The following is a 27,522-nucleotide window of genomic DNA, read 5'->3' on the forward strand; positions in this document are numbered from 1 at the left end:
TATTTGAATGGAGCAGGGAGAAATTACTGGCAGTGTAGTCTGCTCTGGGAAACAAATCAATTCAATTGATTCTGGTTGTCTGCCGTTCAGTGCAAAACAACAAAAAAAAAAAAAAAAAAGAAAAAGGTTGTCATCATGCAGAGTTGTCAAGGGTACAGAGAGCCATACACAATAAATGGAAATGTAAAGTGGGCAGTAATAGAGGGCAAAGCTTCTGTTTGCTTCTCTGCTGCCTGCCAGCAGAGTGTGGACCGGACTCTCCAGTGCGCCCTATGCCCAGGAGGGGCGGGGTGGGTGGCAGAGTACAGGGACAGAGGGAGCGAGGGAAAGAGGAGGAGGGCAGGACTGGCAGGGTGCGGTCTGAAGTGGCAACAGATCGTTTTGGATCACTCAAATCCCTCCAATTCAACTGGAAAGCTGCAGCTTGTCGCACGCGGGGCGCGCATACGGAGAGGAAACAGTCCAGAGAGGGCATCAAGCAAAGAACAGGCGAAAGTGGCTGATGTGACAGAGCAAAAGAAAGAGGTGGAGAGAAACCACAACACTGCAACTTGGATATCCGTAACCGCTCTCTCTCTCTCTCTTTAACTCTCACACCCACCAAATCGACTTTGAACCTGTTTGTTTAAATACACGGACTTTACAGCGTGCACACTTACGGTTGGTTCTGAAAGGAGCGGAGTTTCTCAGTGTTGGCCAGTGTTTTTGGAGAAGCGAAAACTTTTTGGTATCCTCATGGTGCCTCATGGAGCTGAGGAGCTGATCTTCATTTATCCGAATTTTTCGGACGTGGTGTTGCAACTCTCACGCATTATGGAAACTAAACCGAGGAGGTTCTGAAGTCATCTCTCTCTCCCCCGGGAGAGTCCTCCCTCCCCCCGGGGCGATGCAGATCTCCCTCTTTCCTCTCACCCCCTCTCTGTGTGCCTTGGTCCTCCTCCTCCTCGCACCTGCCACGGAGGGCTGCGGGCCGGGGAGGGGATACGGCAAGAGGCGGCTCCCGAAGAAGCTGATCCCGCTTGCCCTCAAGCAATTCATCCCGAACGTCGCTGAGAAGACCTTGGGAGCCAGCGGGAGGCCGGAGGGCAAAATTACGCGCATCTCCGAGCGCTTCAAGGAACTGAAGCCGAATTACAACACAGACATAATCTTTAAAGATGAGGAGGACACGGGCGCCGACAGGCTCATGACACAGGTGAGTGGAGGGGAGTGAATGCGTACAGGTGCAAAAGTGAAATTTGTTCCTATGTGCTTTCGCTTATCAAATTAAAGCTCCAAATGGATAAAACTGTGTTTACCTGCTTGTTCTTAAACGGAAAAATCATATTCCATTGAACTGAATGAAGCGAGTCACTTCAGACCAGATTAGTTGCTTCCAATTGTCTGCTGAATGTTTGCTGTCAGTTAAATGTTTAAACCAAAGTGATTGATTTCACCTCTGGATTTTGCTACCTGACATTCACATCTCTTCCTGCTGGCTTGACATTTTGCCTTTACTCCCGCCTAAGGCGGTCTCGGTCATTGTACAATTTTCTATTTGACTAATCATGTGTGGTGCGGAAAATTACGCTTTTTAATGTCACATAAACTGTTCAAATTCCAGCTTTATTATTCGTCCCAAAAGAAAACAGCTTTCACTCAAATCTTTACGCAGCATGCATTAAACCAGCTCTGCAGTGTATTTGAAGTAAACTGTTTAATGTAGCTTTTTTTTAATTAAATTATTAATGGTACTATTAAAGCTAAAAATGCATGGTTTCAAATCGTTGCATTTGATTAAATAGATCAGCGAGTCGCTTTGGCCTGAAAAAACAGCCAATCCCAAATAAACACACAATCACAGCCGTGTACTTTGACCACTCACCTGACAGAATTCACCTGACACAGTTATAACATGCTGCTATTTTAAGTCGTCTAGTGTTCTTACATGTTTTGACTGAGTTAACAGCTACTTATGCCATGATCTGCAGTTTCAGTGCAGAGCTTTTATTTATTTATTTATTTATTTATTTATTTATTTTAGTCGCTCTTGCTTCCATTCTGCTGATCAGTGTGGTCATTAACAGACAGGAGGACACATTAACTGTATTTGCATTGGAATATTTGCCTCTTACAGCTTTCTTTTGTCTCTGTGTCTGCCGTAGCGTTGCAAAGACAAGTTAAACTCATTGGCCATCTCCGTGGTGAACATGTGGCCAGGTGTGAAGCTAAGAGTGACAGAGGGTTGGGATGAGGACGGTCATCACTCAGAAGACTCACTGCACTATGAGGGACGTGCTGTCGACATCACCACCTCAGACAGGTGGGCATGCTGAGGTTAACAGATGATGCCAGATCATCAGATGCCTTGCAGTCAGTCAGTTATGTCAGTCAATCAACTTAGTAATGTGATGAGTCATGCAGTCAGTGAGCAGAACAGACACACTTTCTTTTGTTTGGACATAAAGTCTTTTGTTGTTAAAAGATAAACAACTGTTAATGTAACCATTTCTTTTGTGTAGACTTTTTGGAAGATAATGCTATCCTATTGTGATTGAAGTAATGCAAGTTAAAAGTTATTTTTTCTTTCCTTACAGGGATAGAAATAAGTATGGCATGTTGGCCCGCTTGGCTGTAGAAGCTGGATTTGACTGGGTCTACTACGAGTCCAAAGCCCATATTCACTGTAGCGTCAAGTCGGGTAAGAAGTGATCTAAGCTGAATATTTTGTCTGCATATTTGAATGTGTCTTTGTATGTTTTTGTGACTAGCTCTCATTACCACTAATGAGGCTGATACAACACACTTTGCAGGGTTTGCCTTTCAGTGCCTGAACCATCAGCCTGTGAGTGTGTTTGTGTGCTCAGCCTATTGGGAGGCAATCAAAGCAGGGTGTGCACCTGTGTTCTTTGCTTTATTGAATCTCAATTCTTGGTCAGAACTCATCAAAGAGACACTGTGATTAAAACAGTACAATATGAAATGTAGGAAATTTGTTTTATACACAAAAATGTGTGTATAAAATTTACCCTAAAGTGACGTTTGATTCTTCTTTTTATATTTCTTTGATATAACATTTGCTTTTTCAGATACACTGTCAATATAGACTTAGTTTAGAACACACCCTCTTTATCAGCTAGAGTCTTCCTGAAAACAATAGCTGACAACATTCCACCTCCAGCTACTTTAACCTGAGAGAGATTTTAGAAATCTATTTACCCATGTCTGGTACCACCAGTTATTTGATGCCAAACTGCATTCTAGCAGTCTTCTGAGGTTAGGAGGCTGTGAGATGATTAACTCCCTCTTTGTTTTTGCTGTTGCTTTTGCCTTCAGTAGGTTTCTCTCAGATCTCTTATCTGAGTCTTATCACAGCCCTCCTTTTCTGCAGCCTTCAGGCTTACAGACACACACCTTGGACAAATATTTGGCTGCCTCAAGACAGCCCTCCCACACAAACACACACATTTATACTAATGATTTTCTCATTTCTATTCTATTCTATTCTATTCTTTCATTATTTATTTATTTATTTATTTTCCCAAAGTAGTATTTTGTGTTGGGATTCAAGATTCAAGCAATGTCTCAGTCCTCATGTAGTCATGGAGAGTGAGCATGTGACTTGGTTTAAATCTCAAACTCTGCTGTAATCCAAACAGTATCTAAAACCAGGTCTGAGTCTGTGTACTTTCCTGTTTCCCTGACCCCAGGCCGTGCTCTGACTGCGTTGATACAATCAGCTGGTTATCCATTAGCTCTTACCGACTACCCCATCTTGCCACCTCATCTTATTGCGTCTTAAAGAGCCAACTAATTCAGACACTTAAAAAAATCAGTTGCTCAGCCTGTAACAATCAAAACCACATTAACCCAAAATGAACAAGAATAAGTAGGTTTCTCTACTACATATTTGTGCAGTTATGTCATATTAATCTTATTATGTAAATTTTGATTTGATAAATGTGGGAGAGTAGCAAGCAAATCACTGAAATTCACATTAATGTGTTATTAGTATTACAAAATGCTTCAGGTGCTGCACCTTTAATTACATCCTGTGACAGTCTTTGGACACTAGAAAAGCAATAGTGAAAGAGTGGATTTACAGCTGCCAGTGGTAACGTGTTGATAAAAGGTGTATGTTTCTTTGTATGTGTGCTTGACTTCTAATAATAAGTAGAGCCAAAGGCAGAGAGAGAACTCATAGTTTAAACCTCTTATTTTATGCCTATGTTAACAACCACCACTGATCCAAAGAGATAAAGTTCTTCAGTTGTGTCAAAGTCTCACCTGCTTTATAAATCACTGAGTGACCTAGAATAACGTGCAGGTGCAGTCACCGTAGAAGGCCAAATGCTGCTGTGTTGTTGCTCAACTCCTGAGAGGAATTCCATCAGGTTTTTCCTCTCCTTGTGCTTTGTCTACTCGTCTTTACCTACAAAATAAGCTATTCAATGAGAATAAACCAAAAATCATGCATTTAGGTAAGATGTGATGACTTTGCGTCTCTTTCTTTCACCTTTCAGATCACTCTGTGGCAGCCAAAACTGGTGGTTGTTTCCCTGGTGATGCTCAGGTTATCCTTGAAGGTGGTGCTACCAAACAGATGCGTGACCTCCTCCCTGGCGAACGCGTCTTGGCTTCATCAACAATAGACGACCACGCTCTGCTTCTCTACAGCCCTGTTGTGTCCTTTCTGGATCACCAGCCCAATGTCACAAAGGTTTTCTACATTATTGGCACAGATGTGGGACTTAACATTACGCTCACAGCTGCTCACCTGATATTTACCACGGACTGTGCAGGTGGACTGAACAAGTCAGGGTGGGGAGAAACAGCTCAACAGACACTTTTTGGCTCTTTATGGGAGGGTAGGCCAAGTCGTGGAGCAGGTCTGAGGACCGTTTTTGCCAGTGAGGTCCGGCCGGGACAGTGCATTTTCACGTCGACAGGGGACACAAAATCACATGCAAGACTTTCAGTTGTTACCTTTGTGAAGGAGCAGAGGAGCACTGGGTTATATGCTCCACTTACCCAGCATGGTTCTATAGTGGTTAATGGTGTGCTGGCATCTTGCTATGCTGCTGTGGACAGTCACCAGTTGTCCCACTGGGTATTTGCCCCGGTAAGACTCTTTTACAGCCTGATGGGTCCTTTCCAAATGCAGAATGATGGGCTGCATTGGTACCCTTGGCTTCTACAGAGGTTAGGGAAAATACTGCTGGATGCTGGACACTTCCACCCCTGGGGTATTGAACAATGACATATAGGAGCCACAGAAACATGGTTCAGACTGATAACTCCTTTCATTTCCCTGTATTCAGAGATACAAACAAACAGCACAACTCTCTTTCAGTTTTAAAGGCAGCCACTGAGGAACCACCGAATATAACTATTAACAGTGTAAATAAATTTTCTACGAACTCTAATTGCCTTTATTTTCTCTACTTTCATAAACCTTTTTTAATGTTCAAAAGATTGAGATAGGACAGTTTAGAGGACTAAAGAGACTTCTATTTGACATAAAATCTGACACACTTCTGCAAGAGAGTCATAATTCTGAAATTCTGAAAAAAATAGTGACAAATATTTTTATGTGTACTTTCATAGGTATGGTTATCTGTCAAAACTGCTAAGGGATCAAAAGTAATTCAAAATGAAAGATTTTCTGAAAACCAAAAGAAAAACTAAGTTGTGAGGTGAGACAGTCAGAAAATCATTCGTTTTAATTTTTGCTTTAACCTGTCAACAGTTGTGCTTACTGAAGAAATTTAAACATATTTTGTGAGGCTGAAGAGAGATGGTTTAGGTGGCCACAAGAAGGAAGTATATAAGGAGGAAGAATAAACTTGGCGAGATGTGAAGCTTTTATATGTACATAGGTATTTATATACTAAAGCAGTGAAAGGTTTACTTTAAGAATAATTACTGAAACAGATTCACTGTTTCTTTATGCTTCTTTTTCCAGAGTCTTTACTGTATTTTGATTGGACTTAGGTTCACGTCTATGATGAAGTACCACTGTAGCTTCACATCATGGAATTATTGAATGGCAACGAAGGAAGATGGTGACAGTATTTGTGCTGCAGCATGCACACAAACAGAACATTTCTCATTTACTGATGCAAGGTGGATCCTTTTGTGTTGAAGTCTGCCATCTGGTTTTATACAACTTGATTTTTTTGATATGATTTCTATGTTTCATTTACACATTTCTTTACGTTTTTATCAGGTGTTTTATTTAAAATATTTAATTTGTTTATTGTTTGGGGTGGGGGGTTCAGTTTTCAGGTCAGTAGTAAGACTCAGGCTGTATTCAACTACTGTATTAAGTATCATCTATGCATCATATTAAATTGCAGTTATTATTGTGATTTTGAATAGTAAGAGTTCATTTGATTGCTTCTCTCTTCTTCATCCCAATACTCAAGACCCAAAGAGATGCAGCAGATCTGGCCATTAAGAGTAAAAGTATGGGAAACAGGTTTACTGTTATTGTAGAAGACTGAATGGAATAAGAAAAAATATTTATGTATGTATGTCATTATATGCCACCCTCCGCAGGAATACAGGAATGTCAAACTCTAGTCCTCAAGGGCCAGTTGTGCAAGTTTCAATGTTTCTCAGCTTCAGCTGAAATAAATGGATCATTGTGCAGAACTTCACAACAAACTGTTGGGTCCATTTTATTTGATTCAGGGAAGCATCTAAAACCTGTGGGAAAATGTGGCCCTTGTGGACCAGAGTTTGAGTTTGCTGCTTTTATGATTTATAAAAACTCACTCTCTTCAGTTCTCTCGAAACTCCAGGCTTTCACATTTGTCTATATGACTGCTCAAAGATTTGTCAAATATGTATATTAAGCTATTGTTGGAGAGACTATTTAAAGTTCTATTTTTAAAAAAAAATGCTGTAAATGTATTATTATTATTTTTCTGGAAACAATTTGTATTTGACACATAAAGTTTTTGTTCTTAACCAGAAATTGTTTTGCATTTGTAATAACAACAAATCCAAAAATAGACCCTGACCACAAAAACCTTTAGCTTTAATTACAGCAGCATTCGCTGAGGGATTGTTTCAATAAGCTTCTGCAATGTCACAAGATTTATTTCTATTCAGTGTTGCAGTCATTTTTTACCAAGATCTTGCATTGATGATGGAAGAGTCCGACCACTGCACAAAGCCTTCTCCAACACATCCCAAAGATTCTTGATGGGGTTCAGGTCTGGACTCTAGTGGCCAATCCATGTATGAAAATGAAACCCTGAATCACTCATTCTTTGGCCACATAATGTTGCAGAACATAGACCTAACCAACTGCAGCAACCCCAGATCATAGACTGCCCCCACAGGCTTGTACAGTAGGCACTGTGCATGATGGCTGCATCACTTCTTCTGCCTATTTTCTTACCCTGACGCTCCCATCACTCTGGAACAGGGTGAACCTGGACTCATCAGACCACATTGCCGTCTTCCATTGCTTCCATTGCTCCAGAGTCCAGAGTTTACGCTTCCTAGCGAACTGAAGCTTTTTTCTCCTGTTAGCTTCACTGAGTAGTGGTTTTGTTATGGCTATACAGCTTTTCAGTCCCAATCCCTTGAGTTCCCTTTGCATCATGCGTGTGGAAATGCTTGTACTTTCACTAGTAAACATAACCCTGAGTTCAACTGTTTATCTTCGATCTGATTTCATCAAGCATTTAAGTGATTGCCCACCATGATCATTCAGGATTTTTTCCCTCCACATTTCCTCCTTGAAGACAATAGTTCCCCACTATCCGTCCAGTTTTTAATAATGCGTTGGACAGTTCTTTAATCAGTTTTAGTAATTTCAGCAATTGTCTTGGATATTTTTTCTGATTGATGCATGTCACTGATTTGACTCTTTCCACATGACTTTCCACATAGTTGTTTAAGAAATGAGAAGCTACTCATTGCATCAGTTGGGGTTAAATAACTTGTTGCCAACTGAAAGATAATTGCCCATGCAGTAATTATCCAATAAGAGGCTCATACCTATTTGCTTAGTTAAATCCAGGAGGCAACTTTTTTGGGGGGTGGGGCAGGCAGTGTCTCATTGATCACTAAGGAATAGTTTACATAACAAAACAGCGGAGCCAAAGTCTGGTACTCAAAATCTATTATCCTGCATTTTTTAGATGCATCCCTTCTCCAGCACACCGGAATCGAATGGCTGAATTCCCTCATCCGCAAGTCATTCAGCTCTGCAGAGGCCTGGTAACAAGCCATTCATTTGATAAGGTGTCTTGCTGTGGAGCTAGAAAAAGACAACAGACATAAACAGTGTTGATCAAGACCAATAACCTGATAGCCACTATGAAGAGCGATGCATCACTGGCACAATGTGAGCACAGCATGGATAGCTGTGGTTACAGGGTGGGCTGCTGTTTGGTTTCAGTACCACGGACAGCAGCAGTCAGTGCGTTCCTATTTTTTTATTCTTGGCTGCTGTGAGCTTTTTGCTTTTTGCAGTGTGTAGATTTAGTCCTGTGATGCAGCGCACCCTGCTGGTTACGTCTGCTTTTGCAAAGAATATAATCTTTAAGTAAACTTTGTATTTTTCTTAATCTCTACAGCTGTGTAAGCTTTCCATAAAAAGTAAAAAATTAGGGTGTTCTTTCAAGAGTACATTAAGTTCATGTTAAAATCAAAGCAGACTAAAAACAGAAAAGCAGATTCTAAGTAATCTTTATTGTTATTGGTCAATTAGGTACAGGAAAAACCTTGTCATATCCCGTAGCTCAAAGCAGGAGACTGATCCATAAAGATATAGAACCAGACCCAGGTAAAACACTCAAATTTACACAAACATGTGTGAGTGATTGATTTGCCCAAATTTATAGGTGTTTTATCTCACATTAGAATTTTTTTTAAATACATAATAATAATAATAATAATAATAATAATAATAATAATAATAATAATAATAATAATAATAATAATAATAATAATAATAATAATATACAAAGTGGCTAAAATACTGAAAATCATTTGAAAAATCTTTGCATCTGAGTCTGGTGACTTTAAATTGATCTCTATGAGTCCCGCCTCCTTGTAATTAACGCTGTTTGGACCACGATACCTAGCAACATTTTGAGGCACAGCAGATGGAAAATCAGAAATTATAATCTGGACACATTTGAAAATGCATCATGGGAAAACAAAAACAGTGTAACTCCCCACACAAAAAGAAAAAAAAGGGGGAGAAAAATTGTGATTAAAAAAGAATCTTGTTGCAGCTGCCTCAAAAGTGATCCAAGTATCATTGTCTTAAAGTAGGGGTGTTCACACAACAACACATGGAAAGTCAGCATGCACACAGTAACTCACATACAGATATGAATGTCTTCATAGAATATGTATCTGTCATCACAGCTTGGCAAAATTACACTTATACACAACAAATGCACAATAACACCTGGAACCATAATACCAGCCAGTGGAAAAAAGACCCTATATGTTTGAGCGACTTCTGTTCCATCAGAAAAATGTCCAGTGAAGCGGACGGCCACATCTCCTGGAAGGTGGAGGTGGTGTCATTCAGTAACAATAACCTATAGATAAAGATTTCTCCAACAACTCATTAACACACATACTCACACATACACACAGTTTCTTCCACACTTATTACACTTTAATAATGCAATGAAAATTGTGAATCTCTTTTAAGTCAGTGACTGAATAAATGATTGGTTTAGTTTTAACCAACTACGCAGCTACGTTGAGCGCAGTAAACCTTACAGAAGTACAAAATACTCCATAACAACCTCAGTTGGCAATTATATCCATATAGTTATATTAGGCTATATGTAATCATTGCTTGGCAGCATACAAAAATAAAAGAAGTTGCTCTGGTGCATATTCTGAATCATCTGCATTGAAGTTTAGTAGTCTCTATGCAAATAGAGGGCATTTATTTCGGCACATTTTCTTTTATTATTTCTACATGGATGAGGCTGGCTCAGTTATATATTAGATTAGTGTTAGGGTGATAACTACTATATTACCAGTAGCAGCTTCTCAGTAATGTTGGCTAGCTTTATAGCAAGCCTGGCTTATGCATATCTTGAATCCCTTTTGAACTAAAAATAATAAAATGATTTCACACAATTTCAAACAATTTTAGAGTCATTTAAAAAATTAGGATATTGTCACTGTTTTATTAACGCTCGCATTCTGTCACCAAAAATTTTTATGCTAGATTCCTGCTGTCACTTTGATTTAACTAATGTCTGATAACCAGTTAACTGCATATGCCCTTTATTTAGATTTGTAACAGGATTATACTACTTATGCCACCACAGACTCTAAACTAATACAACAATCAATGGCCCATTTTTTTTAACAAGTCAACAATAAATGTAGGGAAAAAGGATGGGCTGCATGTATCCTGAAGGCAATGTGTCAGGAGTATGATCACCAGTCTTCCTCAGTGCTTAGACAATAACGGCTCATCACTTTTTTTTTCTTTCTTTCTTTTTTTTTTAAGATTTCTTCTTTTTTTTACTGAGGTGGAATTGGAGGGAGAACCTGGCTAGTTGTTCAGCATTTTACTGTGCTGGGTGAATGCTTCTTTTTATAGTAAGGACTCGAATCAGTGAGTATTTGTTGTCTTTTGGTCAGCTTAGTATTAGCAGTTCTGCCCTCTTCTCTCTTATAAAGCAGATTTTAGGGCTTATGAGGTTACTTTGCTACACTTGGCATCATCTTACGTATTTTACTCCAGTCTCCTTTTCTCATTACCTGTATAACAGATCTCATCTCTTTTAAGATGAGTCATAACAAAGAATAAGCAATTAAAATGACATTTCAGTTGCACAGGTGATTATCCATGCATTTCCTGTGTCACCAGGATCGTCAAATTAATTCCTCAAGTATGGAGAAACAGGAAACAAATTAGATCTGTAAAATGGCTACATCTGCCATTTCTAAATGGTCGCAGAAATCTGCAGAAATGCAAAGATCCACAGTGTAGCAGACCTTAAAAAAATGCATGATTTCATCCAGGGCTGTCACAGCTCTGCTTCTATGGCCAAAATCCTTGAAAATATACAGTATTGGGGCAAGAGATGGGGTTGGGAAGGGGGATATCATCAAGAGGAATACAGAAATAACAAAGGAAGGTGTCCCTCTCTTTCACAGCCTCTGGGTGAAGTTTTCAGGAAATACTCCTTTAGTGGCATTTTCTTTGTTTTGCTGCCAGTCGACTTCCTTAAAACCCATCAGCCATCCTTCATCCTTTAAACACAGAAATACAATGACACAATTATTTCAGTGCTTCTGTGATATACCAGTAAATATTTGCTTGTGTGTGTGTGTGTGTGTTTGTGTGTTCACACCTGCTCATCAGGGGTGTCAAAGGTGATTACTAGCACCACATCACCGGCCTTCATCTCAAGCTCATCTGTGTCATTGGCAGCATAATCATGCATCACCTGGACCTATATGAAAATTTTAATTAATTATTCCGGCTTACATGGGATGTATTGCAGTACATGTTTACCACTATTAAGTTGTTTGTTTTTTTTTTTTTTGTTTTTTTTTTCATTTTCTTGTTTTACCTTGTACATGAAGCCGGGGGGCATTTCTGCAGGTTCTGATGATGCTTCTGTTGATTCTTCTGCTGATGCACTTGCTGCTGTTGCTGGTGTCTGCAGGGGTGACAGAAAAAAAGATGCAGAGTTCACCAAAAATCTAAGGAGACTGCAATGCTTCATCTTTAAAAGGAACATAGTTATTATTTTAATAGTTATTATCTTAAAAGGAGGAGAGATCTGAAAGCAGACTCTCATATAAACAAGTGATTGTATCCTACACAGAACAAATCTTACTCTAGAAAATATTTAATTTGTGAAATATGCTTAACTGTCAATTAGTAAGAAAATAATCTTAGAAGATGAGTGGATGATGCAGGTGAGTAAAGCTTTTTTATTATTATTATTATTTCAAAAACCACATCAACTGATGCACTACAATCCATCTAGTTGCCTAAAGGAATTATCCCATGCCATCTCACATATAAAATCCTCAAACGTTAAGCACTTTATATTTCACTTTTTTTTCATTTAGCACTTTATGGCTTGCCGCATGTGATTTTAATTAATCTTACACTCACCTCCTCCGTCACTGCTTCTTCTGCTGCAGGTGCAGCATCTGCTGCAGATTCACCCTGAAAACAGAAATGCAGAGAAATAAGGAAGAGAAATTACAGAGCGAGACATGTGAAAGACTGAAGCATGAAGAGAAGTTTAGCATGAAAGACAGATGACACAGACAACAGACAAAAATGACAAGCTCAAAGCCTAAACAGTAAAGTTCTGAATAAGACAGACATGTTGATTTAACAGCAAAATTAAATACTAATGCACAGTGATTTACATAAAGCTTTGCAAGGCATACTTTGCACATGGACTTGTGATTAGCTGAGACAGTGATTAACTATGCACATTGAGAAGCAGATGTCACTAATCTTTTCTTTCCCTCTTCAGTTTCTTTAAGCTTGCCCTATTCACCACAACTGATGCATCCTTCTGGTCCAGATGCATCCTAAATCTTTCCATAATAAGATTTCTTCATATTTCCATTTTATACAAACATTTTCTTTTTTAGTTTTTGTGCAGTAACCCATTCTCAATTCTCCTCAAATGTTGATGCATCCTCTATTTTCGTCCAGATGCATCTCCAATAATTCTGTCCTTGGTTACCTGACCCTCTTCATTATCCAACACAGCAGCAGCTTGAGTGGTGTCCTCCTCAGCCACATCAGCAGCATCTGCCACATCAGCCACATCAACCGGAGCCTCATCAGCAGGTCTTTCATCTGTGGCTGGCTCCTCTGAAACTGCTTGGTCTTTGTCATCAACCCAGTCCTCCTGGGTTTCAGCCACGGGGTCGTAATGAGGTGGCTGGCTCTCATCATCTCCCCACTCCTCCTGAGCTGCAGCCACAGGGTCATAGCGGATTGGTTGGGTTCCATCATCCCCCCAGCCCTCTGTGGCAGCTGCTATAGGGTCATAGTGGACGGGCTGTGTACCGTCATCACCCCAGGCCTCTGAAGCAGCAGCAACAGGATCAAAGTGCTGATTGGTTTCTTCTTCTTCTTCCTGGGCACCACTGTCCTCAGGCTGAAGGGCAAGTGTCAGGTTTGAAGCAGTCAGAAGTAAAAAGAAATATTTAACCCTATGAATACTGTAAGGGCTTCATAATTCAAAATTATAACTAAATATCAAAGGGCAAGAGAGCAGGGTATAAGGGATAATTAATGGCAGATTGAGTAGTTATCCATTCAGTAGTCAATAATATCATTGTAATACCAGGAGATGACAAACTTTTGAAGGCCAAAAGGGCTTGTTTGGCCAATGTATGAACACAACAGCAAGCTAAGGATCATTTAAAATATTTACAACACTTCCAAAAAAGTTGGCTTGCAGTGAAAAATGTGAATGAAAACAACTAATTAGCACATCTCTTTAAAACCATATAGGATTGAATATAGTGCAAATGATATATACTGAAAAAAGAAAGTCAAGCTTTAATAAATGCCAATTTTCTATTTGATGCCAGGAAAACTTTTTTAGTAGTTCAAGTGACAACAAATCAGCAAGATGACTGAGTAAAAACGCAGAGAAGTAAATATTTTGTTGTTGCTTGTTATTTACAAAAAGCGGTGATACATCACAGTGATAAAGGTGCATTTATGTTTTTATACAATGCCAATTCCTAAAAAAGGTTGGGATGCTGTGCAAAACGTAAATAAAATTAGAAGGCAATCTTTTGCGAATTTCATAAAGCTATACCTTATTACCAACAGAACAACCAAACAACAACAGAACAGATCATATGTTGAAAGTGAAACATTTTACCATATTGTGGAAAATATTAACTCATGTTAAATTTGATGGCAGCAACACATCTAAAAAATAAAAGTTGGAACAGGGCCCAGAGAAGGCTGGAAAAGTAATTGGCAATTAAAAAACAACTGGAGGAGAATTTAACAACTGACTAGGTTAATTGGTAACAGCAGCATGACTGGGTATTAAAAGATTATTTCAGAAAGACAGAAAGAATTAAGTTCATATTTCTCAATGTAAAATTGCAAAGACTTTAAAGATCCCACCATCTACAGTTTAATGTCATTACAAGATTCAGAGAACTGGGGAGAATCTGTAAGCCCACCAGACAAAGCTAAAGTCAAAACTGTATTCTTGTGATCTTCAGGTGGCTTTACAGTAAAAATGGGCATGATTCTTTACTGGAAAATCTTCAAGAAATCCCTGTCAACAAACACAGTTCCCCATGCAATCCATAAATGCAGCTCCAGAGCTGGACTGGGACAAAAATTCAGGCCAGGAATCGTACACTCACCCAGGCCACCCCAATTCATATACTGCACACATATGCTGACATGCAAGTACAAACACATGTACACACACAGGCTAATTAATCACCAAAGCTTAATCCTCTATATAGACCAACATTCACACACAACTATAAGCCATCAGTCTAGACCTGGCCTGCCTGCAGTCCAGACCTTCCACCACTAGAAAACACTGGGAGCATCATGATATGAAAAATCTGGCAACAAAGGTCCAGGACTGTTGAGCAGCTAGAATCCTACCAGACCAGAATAGGATACATTCCTCCTCTAAAACTACAGCGACATGTCTTCCCACTTCCCAAATGTTAACAGAGAGTTGTTAAATGAAGATAGGATACCACACGGTGGTAAACATCACCCATTTTTAAGAAATGTTGCTGCCATAAAATATAAATAAGGTAATATTACCCATGAAAGGGTAAAATGTCTCAAATTTAACATCTGATATGTTGTTTATTTCCTATTCTATCGAGAATAAGATATGGATTTATGAGAATATCTAATCTTTGCATTCATTTTTATTTACATTTTACACAACATCTCAACTCTTTTGGATTTACAGTTGTATTTGGATATACAGTTAATAACTTTTGAAACATTCCTTCTATACTATTTTCATTCATATAAAAGATTTGGATTATTTTTAAATCACACACAGCTCTCCAACTTTCTTGGAAATGTGGTTGTTTAGCAAAATAGCAAGCAAAGGGTTCAGAGTTAGATGTTGAAAAAAATATTTATTGAGTGTAAATAGTTGACAGTAAAGAAGTTAATACTTGACATACTTTGCTGGGGAGAAGACATCAAGTATGACTCTGCAATTATTTGCAATATTTAAGGCTGAATAACAGCAGCTCTGCAACGATGAGTTGAAATGAAGGGATTACAAGGTACCATGAGGGAGCAGAAGATGCCACCAAGTCATCATCACCATCCCCATCATAGCCATCAGACCCATGAAAATTGATGTTCAAGTATTAACCTTCACAGAGGAGGTTTAGATTAAACCAAAAGACAAATAAAAATAAGAAAGGGTAGCAGTAGAAGGCAGAAACACAAATTTTTCCCATCAGAAGACAGGTGTTGAATCTTCTGAATGTGGTTAGCAAGCATGGTTTACAATCGCACAGCCATGTTCAGATGAAGAAAGAAGCCTTTGTAAGAGCAGAAGTGTCATTCCTTTGTAGGCCAACTCTGCTAGACCTTAGGGTCTGGTATTCCAGAGCTCCAAGGCTGTTGAGACACATCTCTCTTACAGTGGTAGGGATGAACAAAGGGATTAGTTAATGGTCAAAGGACTAAGCTACTGGCAGAGCTTTGTGAAGTTGCTCATAAGCTCTTGTTAGCTTATCAGTTACATTTCTTTTTAACAATCCACAGTGAACTTGAGCAGTTTTGCTCAGCTGTTGTACAAGACTGGCCCATGTGTGTCACATGTCACTATGGAGGTCACATGTAAGGGCTACATGTTCAATAAGGGAAACATGTGAACATGTGTGGATAAAAAGGGAAACAAAATGAGAAAGTTAATTCAGTTACAAATAATGTGTCCCATTTTATAATGATCAATGGTGTTTTCAATCAATATTATGCTGTATATTATTATTGCTGCTGTAGAGCACTTTACTGTTAGACATTAGTTATATTGCTTCACGAAGTGTATAATGTCAATTTGGAACTGAATTGACTGGAGCGCATTCCCAAGTTCTATTTGTGTTGTACAACAATATCTTCAGTGTTATGTTATCACATCAAGCACTGCAGACAAAGACAACACACAAACAGATTTGGGACAGACAAGTGAAAGAGATTTATACGTGGAAAACATTGTTCCTTAAAAGTTATAATGGTTTGTGTAATGGCTGTGTGAGTGGAATGATGATTACTTTAAACTATAAATCACAAATATCTGAAAAAGATGGTAGAAATGATAAAATGGCTTATTTCATAATTATTTTAGGATGTTTTTATCAGAAGAATGACCTGCTTACCCACGAGTCCCAATTTGCAGGCTGTGAAAAATAAAAGAAGAAGCAACAGAACGAGACAATTATTTATTTATTTATTTATTTTTATTGTTTATGTATTTATTTATTTTTATTTTATTTTATTTTAATAAGATATTTCCACTGCAGGCCCCATGCTCTAAACCTACAAGCAGCATTTGGTCAAATCTGAAATACTGGGAGATGTATGCTGAATGAGGTGGAATCTGTTGAATGGCTGTTGCTTATGTGAGTCACTTGAACAGGCTGAATGCATGAAAGAGGCAAAAATGTAAATGTCTGCAGTACATTCTGCAAACCACCTATGATCTTGGTGTTTGGGAACCAAACGCACCTGATGTTACTTCAAACTTTGTCAACACCCCTTTGAGTCATGTTATAACTAATTGATTTTGCTTTTTAACTCTAACCATTAACCCTAACCTCCTACCACTATCCAACCTAAACCAAGCCAGATTTGCTTCCTAAACCTCATATAACAGACAGTGGTTCAAATATAAAACATCAATGCATACCATAAGAATCACAAAAAAAAACTCAAGAGCAGTAGATTTTATCACACGTTCACCAAGAAAAGTCTTTTTCAAATTGAAGCATTTGTTCTCTGCAGCAGTGAAAGGATTTGTTGGTAAATCACAGCCCTGGAGCTAAATGGCACCATGTGAACATTTCAGACATTCAGAATCTGAAAGTAGGTGTTTGTATTTCACAGATATGTGAATAAGTAACTTCCTACTCCAGTCACTTGGTTGTGCAAGTTTTTTTAAAAGCTAGCAGTTCTCATGATCAATATGAGCAATGTGAAATAATTCCACTTGCATCTCAGTGTTACTACTCAACTTCATTTTCTAAGATGTAAAAACGGAAACTTGCTTTCAGATTTTCTATCTTATAGGTAATGTTAAGGAAATAAAAAGGAAGGATTTCAGATGCTGTTTTAAATTAATCTGAAATGAGACAACTTAACAGCTGTACATGACTTTGATCAGCATCAACAATCCCAATAAAAACCAATTAAACTGTACTCTGTTGTTCTCTATTGCTCTTTGAGCTTGTAAAATATGCAGGTCTTTAGCAAGCTGGATGTTCCATTTCCTTTTACCAGCTACTTTTATCTCACTGTTTAACACCAGGTATGTGTTATGGATGAACCATACATTTATGCATGCTCTAAAACTAAAAGAAAGAGGTTAAAATCCTTGATATTAAGCTTGGGAGGGAGAGTTTTATACTGTTAATGTATTGTATGTTCTTGTAAGTGAATAACACTTAGGTTACTCAAGTGTATACCAAGGTTTGTCCAGACCTGAAGAAAAAGAAATACGAGCAGAGCATTGCTGTAGTCTACAGTTCATGCCATGAGTGATCTGTGACTATAGTGCTAAAGCAGGAAGAAGTGGTCACTAGAAGCAGGTTTCTACAGATCATCATGCCATCATCCACCTCAGGTTTGGTAGTAGAAAGAAGCAGTGCAGGCAACACCTCAAACTATGCCAGGCTTACCAAGTGACTTCATGTTGTATCCACACTTATCAAGTTTATTTCAGCATATTTAAAGTCAAACAACCACACAAGCATATGTTGTATGTTATGTGTTATTAGTGTTAAAAACCTGATTTGACAATTACCAATTTTCTTGACGTCTTTGACTAGAACAAATTCAGTGGTTCTTCTGGACTTAAATATCATGAAATTAACTTTGTGTCTGTCTGAATAGGACATGAAATCTCTTAAGACTGACACATCTTCGAGTTAAGGGTCTCTAGGATCTCTGCATTCATGCTGTGAATCATCCACCTGAGTGACCGTGGAAGCTTTGGTTGCTGCACTGAAAGAGTCCAGGTCCATGTCCAAAAGGCTGCTGACTGCAGGACTGTCGAACTGATAACAACAGGAACAGGAACGTTCAATGGCTAACTGGGTTCAACAGTGGGAGCAGGAATAGAATAGAATAGAATAGAATAGAATAGAATAGAATAGAATAGAATAGAATAGAATAGAAGTCTAGTAATTGGGACAGGCCAGGAGTTTAAAGGATCTGAAAAAGAGAAAGTTAAAGGGCTGTTCGACAATTCAGCAGCAGCTGCTCACTAACCTCTGTAGGGGAGGTGACGCTGATGTCAGGAGTCGCTGCAGCATCAAACAAGTTGATGATGTTCTCTGTTTTTAACTCCTTAGATGGGGTCACCTTTGGTGGAGGAGGCATGGCTGGTTTTAACTAGGATCAGAAAAATATGGTCAGATCATGATGGCTCCCATTTCCTGAATTTAAAAGAAGTATTTTTAGGATCAGTTTTGTCTGAATTGAAAAATGTTGTGCATTCACTATATGTATGTATGAATATATCTGTTATTGTAGAATTAAAGTATTATAAAGCTATGTTTAGTTGTAGAAAGTGCTCATGTTTTGAAAGTGAAAAGCTTAAAAAGTGATCACATTGTTTTTTTAATTGCAGCTTTCCAGAAAAAAATTAACAAAAGCAAAAAAATCTGTAGCACAAATCTTCTAATTTTAAGTAATAGCTTTGATGTAAGAGAATGCATCTACCTTGGATGGAGATTTCGGGATTGGAGGTGGTCCTCCTGGTCTGAGAGTGTGGTTAGTTGCCTCTTTACCACTAGGTAAGTAACAAAAAGAAATTGAGGTAAAAAAGAAAAAAGATGCACATTACAGAGAATGTGATAAAGATGACAAGAAACGTGAGAGCAAAGAACAGCAAAATATTAATGAGAGTACCTGAAAGCTAAAACACGAGAGAAAGGTTACAAGGCATGCGCTACAAAAGTCCAAGCAGAAGTTGTTGCAAGCGCTGTCATGCAAGAAAAGTGACTCTTCCTTCCCTTTGTACATCTCCTCCCATGCAAGTGGGCTTTGTCTGTTCCTCCAGTAAAACCTCATTAGCGAGCAGTGTGAGAAGCATTCACTGTCATAGAAATGTTTCACAGCTGGCAAAAGTACACCCAGAGCTGCAGTTATGTAAAGAGTTGAGCATACACTGCTCAACGGCTGGAACAGGCACTTTTGATGCCTTCAAGTTGGACACAAGAGGAACTTTTTTTCTCTGAAAACCAAGGACTTTACACTGGTTTACCAGACAGGCAACCCTGCTGATCCTTTGACCCTTTTCATATGGTCACTCTTGTCTCTATGCTATGTCATATTAATTTCTTAAGATGTGCAAAGCCAAGGTTTTAGACAGACATAATCACACAAGAGAGACAGCCACCATATTTAATAAAAAGTAAGTATGGCCTTGTGACTGCTACCTGATGTGTAGTTGAATATAAAAGTACATCTAAAGATTATCTCTGCAAAGGCTGCTGGTGCTACATAGCAACAATATTATAATGACTGTTAAACAGGTTCTTCTTCAGTTGCTCTTCCTGGAGTTACTTTTATGAAAGAAATATTAAACTAAAGAGTTTGTAAACCCAAATTAAGATTTTTTTTTCTTAATGAAATTCACTTATGAGATAACATATGTGACTGAGAGATGACTGATGTAAAGACTTGCTAAAAATATTTTAGTATTTAAAAAGTAGCCTAATGTGGGATTATACTTTGATTAATAAGACATCTTGTTGCTGTATTTTTATATGAGTCTTGCCTGGTGCAACATTAAAGACATGTTTGTTCAACTCTGGCATAGCTGCATCTCTGAGCACACAACTCTGATATGTCTGTGAAATCACTAGCACGACCAATCGTCTGGTTCCCCTGACATCTCTCACGCCGGTATTCTGACTGACATAAGACAACTAGACAGACAAGTCAGTTTGGACAGACAGACAAGAGCTGTGTCACCATGGAAACCACAGTGTCTGCCAGTTACCTCCTGTTTGCTCCTGATGATGAGGCGCCGCGATTACCTGCCTTTCTGAAAGGGGAGGTTCAGGAGTGACTCCAAGTTAATGCTTATATTCCTGTTGCTTATAACACTTGTTACATGAAGTACAATCATCTATGAGTACTTAATCCCCACACTGAATCAGGAAGAGTAAATCATATTTTAAAATATTGCAAAATTGTGTAAAAGGAATCAACAGATTTATATGCATTGTACTAAACCAAAAAAACAAAAGAAAAATAAAACAAATATTTTAAAAAAGCATTTGTAGAGTTTTTACGTGCATTAGAAAATGAAAAATAAAGTATATCACCTTCCCGTAGCTTTTGTTAATTCCCCTTGTGGGCTTTACAGGATTAAACAAATAAAAAGTGAGTACTTACAAGTAAAGAAACCAACAGGGGATTAAATTACTCCATGAAAAATAACATTAGTGTACAATTTACTGCTATTTTTACTTGTTTTACTGCCCACTGCTTAATAAAGCATGATTAGTAAATGTGTGCTCTCAAGAGGTTTAAATATTTGCAAACACTTCTGAAAAGATTCATGGTTGCAAAACTCTACAAGGAGCTCCAGACATAAAACATGGAAACTGTTTATTCTGCTGGGTAAGGCAACTAGTACAGTAACTAATAAGTGAGCCTTAACAGTTGCAAAGGATTCCCAGGATTTCACACAAATAGCTTTTCAGGCAGACAGCTGGATTTGTTGTTGTTTCTTTAAAATAGAGCAAACTTGAGTTGGGTGGATCAGATGATGATGCCTTATCGTCACTTTCAATGTGAATATTTTTAAGCCGAAACCTCTGAACTGAAGGACTTTTAAATTAAATTGCTCAACACACAGCTTAGACTACAGTATGAGAGGCTGCAAATGATGGCTTATTGCTCACTAACCTGCTCGTGTCTGTGCTTTCCAGTTTCTCCAAGACGTCATACAAATCCTGATCCAGCTGCAAAGGCAGTGTGAGATGTTACACCAACTACAAAGCACGTTTAAGTCTGCTAACACATTGTGAAGCACTTCCACCCATTAAATCAATTCAAGTTATACTGTGCTTCCATTTTCAACACCAGTCATTACATTACACCTAAGTGCTCCTTTTTATTTGCAGTATCACATCCATTTAAAGACAGGGAGGATTTATAGCTTTAAAGCTAAGAAAACAAAGGGGACAATCTGCCTGCAGTCAGTCAAAATGTCATTCCCTGCTGATCCAGTCACTGCCACTATCTGGCGTTGTTAACTTTTTCCATGGCCTGTCATCTGATATACTGTGTCTGTAACTAAATCTAGTCCTGTATCTAAATCCAGCACTATTGGAGGTCTACAGAAGGTTCTTACCCGGCTCATTTCCTTGTGAAACTTCTCCTCAAAGCCAGCCAAACTCTGGAAGGTGCTGACATAAAACCCAACCCGACTGGAGAGGGAACAGAGTGCAGAGAGACAGTTCTGACTATGTTACAGACTCTTAATTAATTTTATATTCTCTGAGGGTAAATGCAGCACGGATGTAAAGTAATTAAAATGTATTCATCCATGAACAGGAAAATCAGTTCCCACAGACATCCATACACACATCGAATACACACCTGTTCCAGAGTGAAGGTAACTCCTCCTGCAAGTCAATATTAATCTCCTCAAATACCTTCTGGGCTCTTTCCAACTCCTCCTCAGCCTAAAATACACATGCAGACATGCACACAATTTGTTGTTATAGTGCATTAGACCATGCTCCTGAGTGTTTACTTTATCTGTCAATGAAATGAGTGCTGTATGTCCGGTTGTGTAAGACTATTCTGATAAGAACTCATCATAATATGGCTACAGTTGCTTTGTTGTTCCCATTATCATTTTACATTCAGGAGAAAGTCAACAATAGTTCAACAGATAAACAACAGCTCTGTAACAGGAAGCATGGGGAGAAGAGGACAAGAGTGATGACATAAATTAAATACTTGGTTAAATGGTTTAAATTTAATATGTCCGTGGCTATTGAACCACCAGAAAGAACATTGCTCATTATTGTATCCTTGTAAGAGGTACCTGGCTCCTGGAAAGGCTGCTCTGGGCAACATTGTGTGCAGACAAGATACCCTGAGCCCATCCTGGAGTGGCTCTTTCTAACAAGGAGGAAGGCTATAAAAGAGAGAACAAATCCACATGTTAACTGTTGTTAAATTTGCCTCTTTGAATGTTGATTGACCCTAATCATTTTTATTTGTCCTACCTTGGTAATTTTAATGCCCCCATCCTTTTTCTTGGTCTTGTGTGTAGCAGCATAGTTATGTCTGGCGCTGTCATAGTCGACCAGCTTCCTGTCTCTCTTAGCAATGCGAGCCTGAAGAAGATAGAACAGGAAAATATACACTGTGTTTTACACTGACATGCTCAGTTTTCCAAAACCAGCTTTTCTTTGCTGTCAGCTTTTATTATTTTTATTTTTATTTATATTCCGGTGAAATTTAAATATAGATGCTGCATTATTATCAAATCTATCACAATATGCGGTATTATGATAAAAGCCTGGGAGCTACTGTATTAGCACTTAATGCTACTAATCCTGGGTTGAGGTCATGACCATGCAGCTTACCTTGATATCAGGGAACTGGCCCAGGTAAGTATCCATAGAGATTAACGCATGATCGACCAACTTTTGGTGGTAATCAGTCCAAAGCACATCACAGTCCTGCAGTATGGATAAACATACATGTGCACAATTACATACAATTAGAGAGTACGTTACTTTTACTGCTATGTTACTTGGCTATAGAGGAATAAAAGCTTAATTCCACTTACTCATTTACCGTTTCTTTCTTCCAATCGTGTCTCTAGACTAAGATCAAATGGAAACAGCTAAAATAATAATTACTACTTGTTCTTTTGGGGTTTTTTTCAGGTTTATTAGTTTATTCATTGAATTTAAAAGCTATTTTAAGTTTAAACACAAAGTTAATGGAGGTCATCAAGAGCAGATTTGGCCTTTCTGTTGACTTCCAAGTAACACATGTTATTATCCTGTCTTAACACATTGCAGGAAAATGAATCAATGCATTTTTCACTTTTGGGCTGGAATTTTGTAATTCCTTATTACCTGGATGTAATACTTTAGCAAAAATCGCACAGAGGGCACAGACAAGACCTTGACCTTGTAAGTACCTTCTGTACCATCTTTTCTTCCCTGGTTTCTGATAAAATCCAAAGTAGAATTTAAAATCTTTATTTTATCTAAAAAGTCCTGTAATAAAACATTATTATATTTCAAATACCTTATGGTGCCATAACATTCGAACAGAGCACTTTATTCTCAGACTGCAGGCTAAATTGTTATTCCCACAGTTTCTAAGAGCAGGTGGTAAGTGGTGCCATCAGCTAGCAGGTTCATTTACTGTGCAACCAGCTCCCAGATAAGGTTTGAGAAGCAGCCTAACTTGAAATGAAAAACTTTTTTTTTCCATAAAGATGATAGTGTTGGTTCAGGTGACTTTGACCTCTCTTACTTATGCTTCTGTGAGCCCAGGCTGCTGCAGAACCACTCATAAAGAAATGAACATATCTCTCCTTTTTTACTATTTAAATCAACATCACGTAGTTGCATTTAGGTGACATTACTTGATAACTCAATAAACTTTGTATCCTCTCTCTCCTGTAGTCTCTCCTTTTCGTCTTCGCTCTGTCTTACTCTGTTAATGTGTTTACAGACATTTCAGAATTCAGAGACACATATTTCTATTCTGTAGATCTTGTTAATCCCTTTACTCTCATCTTACCTAAAAAGGGGAGGACAGACACCCTACCACAGTCTTGGCCTGTCAAACACTTTTTGTCATGTTTTTTCCAACCTGCTTTTACCAAATGCTTGCTCAAAACCAATATAACTTAGCTTCCTTTACAATTACTGATGTTAAATTTTGGCACTACATGTTTAAAACTAAATAAAAGTTATGTAAATATTGGTTAAGTTAGTTGATAGATATTTAAAACTTGCAGCAAAATATAACACCTGCACTATTAAGTGTGTGATATTCTAATTAGCCACACTCCCACGAAGGCTGACACAGCTGTGTATACCCCACAACACAGAAACTACAATGACATACAAGCATGCAAGATGTACAGCACACATTCAATCAACTAATGTTGTTGCATTTGACCTCTAAATGAAAAGCCAAATATCCTTGACATACTCACACATGCTGGCCATCTTTTTACTTTAAACACATCAATAAAAAGCATCTCTGACCTCCACAACAGAATCCACCTCATTCTTCCCGTACCAGTCTGGCTCATACATGTCAGCTAGACATGCCTGCACGTTCTTGGAGGACTCATGCATGGCTAAAGAAAAGCACAAATTATGCATATTGTCAGAAATTTATATTCTTATACTTGTGACTGTGTATCTACATCTGGAGTTTGAACGTAAGTGAATATCTGCCATCATGAGTGTGTTACCTTTAACTGCCTCCAGGTATGCTCTTAAATCTCTCTGGAGTTTGCTGCCTTCAGCCTGGGGAAGAAACACAGTACATGAGGCTCATCAAAGTGCCATACAGAACCCTGACTGCTCAGATGAAATAGATACTGTGTATCTTGCATCCATGCTAGTATTCAACGCCTTGTCAATATAGCTGCTCTTGTTGATTTCTTGGCATATTAAATATATGAGGAATGTATCTGTAGGGCTCTTAGCTCACATATTGTTTGTTGAAGTTGATAACTCCTTCCTCAAAGGCAACATCTTTGGTCTCGTCTGCTTTTCCCAGTTTCTGTAGAACCTGCCAATGAAACAAATAGTAAGCAACACTGCAGCACTGAATGAAAGATTACTCATGTGTTGATCTCATCCTATCCATTTAGGTTCAAGTAGGACTTGTTCACAAGAATGCAGATATGAACTGGTTGCAAAAGCAGTTTATGTCAGAAAATGATACATGATGTGAATCTCGTTAAATAAAAATATCAGCTACAGAAAACTGTAGGATTAAAAAACATCTGCAGAATTAACTAAGTCTTACTTTCTTTCACAGTCACTTTCACATAAATATCCAATACTTGATCATGGTATATTATGCGTGCCTTAGATGATGCATCCTAACTGCCAAACAGCGCCCCCCTCACATTTATTAAGCGCAACGTGCAGGTGCTTGAAAGCAAAGGCCTCTTATCTACCACTTATTGCAGCAAGGTTGTTTAATACTGTACTTATGAATAAAGTTCAAGAGGTAGAGCTTTGCCACAATCTGTGCCGTTTCAGTTTTTAGATCTAGCTACAGGCTTAAAGATCCCAGGAAACATTAGACGCGTGCATCAAATTTTAGTGGGCCTAAACTGTATATTATTGCGGTATAGCCGTTTCTGTGAGAAAATATATAATGAGGGAGACGTATCCCAAGTGGACCTTCACAAACACGGCGTCTCTGTTTTTAATACTGATGGTGTCGTGATGCGACACTGCGCCTCAGCTGAGGATGCGGCAGTGCTGCTCCGCGGCGCGCTAAGGCCTGAAACGGCCAGTAATTTCCCCATACAATAACATGGACTGAAGCAGCTCTTACCTTTTCCTGGGCTCTGGTTAGTTTTTTCTGGACGTTGCTGGCCACTTTCCCGGCTGTCAGCCCCTTCCCCAAATTTAACTCAGCCATCTTGTAACGTAGATCCGTCTTTGGATGCGGGAAGGAAGGAAATAAAAACAATAACGATCGGTTTGACCGCTACGGCGACCGTTGAAGCAAATGCATCAATGTACAGTGAGGAAATTATGGTGATAAATGCAGTGATGTGATGTTCTACTAAATCTATAGGAGAATGTGTGTGTGGAAAGCTAGGGTGTATTCTCTAATATTGGGCAGCTGTATGAGTGTGAGCGTCCCTGACAGAGGAGGAGGATGCTGAGAGATGATCTTAAAGGCACAGATGCTCCCTCTCGAGCACGTCCATACACCAAAAGCTATACAACAAGGCGAGGTTAAATCTTAACTTAAATGATGATTTTGCGAAATTTAAAAACGACCTTTTCAGATTATAAATATACAAATAATAAAAATAGGGTAGGCTTCTTTTAAATTCCTACTTGACATTAGAACGTCATCGTGACGTAAACAATATACAGCAACCTGACAAGAGACTGTTGAGCAATCTTTCCAGGCTGCGTGATATTAAAAACTCTTGCTTCTCAGTCTGTTGTTACCGTTATTATTGCGTAACATGTGCAGTATCCTGACAAGCTCTCCTTATGACTGCAGAGCATTTCAGTGGAAAAGTGGCTCAAGTGGGAAAAAAAATAGGCCTATTTGTTGTAATTCAAATAGATAAATACAGGGAGAAATTATATAGATGGTGTTTTGAGATAATATGCTTTTTAATATTTATATAATAGGCCTAATTCTAAAATGCAATCAAACCAAAATAGAGATCAGTTAGATATTAAATGTCAAGCGATAAAGAAAAAAATGTTCTCTGCTTCCTGTAATTATTTGGACTTTTATGTTTAAATGATGTTCCAGCAGAAGGCCTAAAAAAAGTCAGTCCCAACACCACGTGATCAGACATCACCTTTCCAACAGGATCAAAACTGATACATGTTCACTTGTATGAACATCAACAAGGTTCATTTGGTATTTTGAAGAGATAAACCTTGCTGTAAAAGCCTTGTACTCTCCGGAAGGGGGCGCTATTAGTACACCCCCTTTCCCTTTTATCCGCATTCTTAGAGGCACTTCGAGCATTGAGTAAGGTCTTGATGTTTCTTTCAGTGTGTTCAGTTTTTCTTTGTCTTCTTCTTCTTCTTCTTCTTCTTCTTCTATTATTATTATTATTATTATTATTATTATTATTAGCAGCAGCAGTAGTAGTAGTGTAGTAGTAGTAGTACTAGTAGTATAGAAAACATTTTATAATCCTGTCTGGCTTTTGAATAATCTGAGTCTGATGAGCAAATTTTCTTAAAAAAATCTAAATGTCTATTTTGTGATCATCAAATTATTACCAAAGTATCTCAAACAGATTCTCTTTTCTGATGCAGGTAGTTGACTGGGAGCTCTCCCAGGTCCTGAACGAGGGCAAAAAAGACCAACAGACGGCAGTGAAGCAACATCCAAACAGTACCTTCACCTTTCGGTTTGGGGGTTTTCTGTGCCATAGTACTCGCTGTAATACTATTTACGTTGCAACACAACACGACAGAATAACCATTAGAACTTCTTATGAGAAGAAAGTTGATGTAAGGTTGCACTATCCCTGTTGGATGTCAAATAATAAATGTTTTGTCCATAGATATATAAATACA

The 27,522-nt window shown here is 38.4% G+C and overlaps 2 protein-coding genes across 9 annotated transcripts; one reads left to right on the top strand and one right to left on the bottom strand.

Moving 5' to 3' along the window:
* The first annotated feature begins 377 nt into the window (after window positions 1–377).
* On the top strand, window positions 378–5,644 carry LOC121650679 (indian hedgehog B protein-like). Its single transcript, XM_042002326.1, has 4 exons — window positions 378–1,195; window positions 2,145–2,302; window positions 2,577–2,680; window positions 4,503–5,644. The coding sequence occupies exons 1-4, from the start codon at window positions 887–889 to the stop codon at window positions 5,237–5,239; spliced, it is 1,308 nt and encodes a 435-aa protein (XP_041858260.1). The 5' UTR covers window positions 378–886; the 3' UTR covers window positions 5,240–5,644.
* A 3,029-nt stretch (window positions 5,645–8,673) lies between these two features.
* On the bottom strand, window positions 8,674–26,127 carry LOC121650734 (myc box-dependent-interacting protein 1). 8 transcript variants are annotated; one of them, XM_042002428.1, is made up of 21 exons: window positions 25,793–26,127; window positions 24,932–25,012; window positions 24,690–24,744; window positions 24,478–24,572; window positions 22,828–22,923; window positions 22,465–22,575; window positions 22,281–22,373; window positions 21,827–21,912; window positions 21,579–21,654; window positions 21,131–21,186; window positions 20,545–20,577; window positions 20,217–20,261; window positions 18,932–19,004; window positions 18,479–18,601; window positions 18,181–18,264; window positions 16,369–16,389; window positions 12,705–13,124; window positions 12,116–12,169; window positions 11,562–11,651; window positions 11,340–11,441; window positions 8,674–11,238 (listed from the first exon to the last, which is right to left on the bottom strand). In XM_042002428.1, exons 1-21 carry the CDS (start codon window positions 25,877–25,879, stop codon window positions 11,137–11,139), a joined length of 1,983 nt encoding a protein of 660 aa, XP_041858362.1. In that variant the 5' UTR covers window positions 25,880–26,127; the 3' UTR covers window positions 8,674–11,136. The 8 variants fall into 8 exon arrangements, with proteins under 8 accessions (XP_041858362.1, XP_041858363.1, XP_041858364.1 ...); XM_042002429.1 differs by lacking the exon at window positions 20,545–20,577; XM_042002430.1 differs by lacking the exon at window positions 20,217–20,261.
* Between the last annotated feature and the right edge of the window lie 1,395 nt (window positions 26,128–27,522).

Source organism: Melanotaenia boesemani, chromosome 12 (assembly GCF_017639745.1).
Source record: "Melanotaenia boesemani isolate fMelBoe1 chromosome 12, fMelBoe1.pri, whole genome shotgun sequence".
NCBI classification, from domain to species: domain Eukaryota; kingdom Metazoa; phylum Chordata; class Actinopteri; order Atheriniformes; family Melanotaeniidae; genus Melanotaenia; species Melanotaenia boesemani.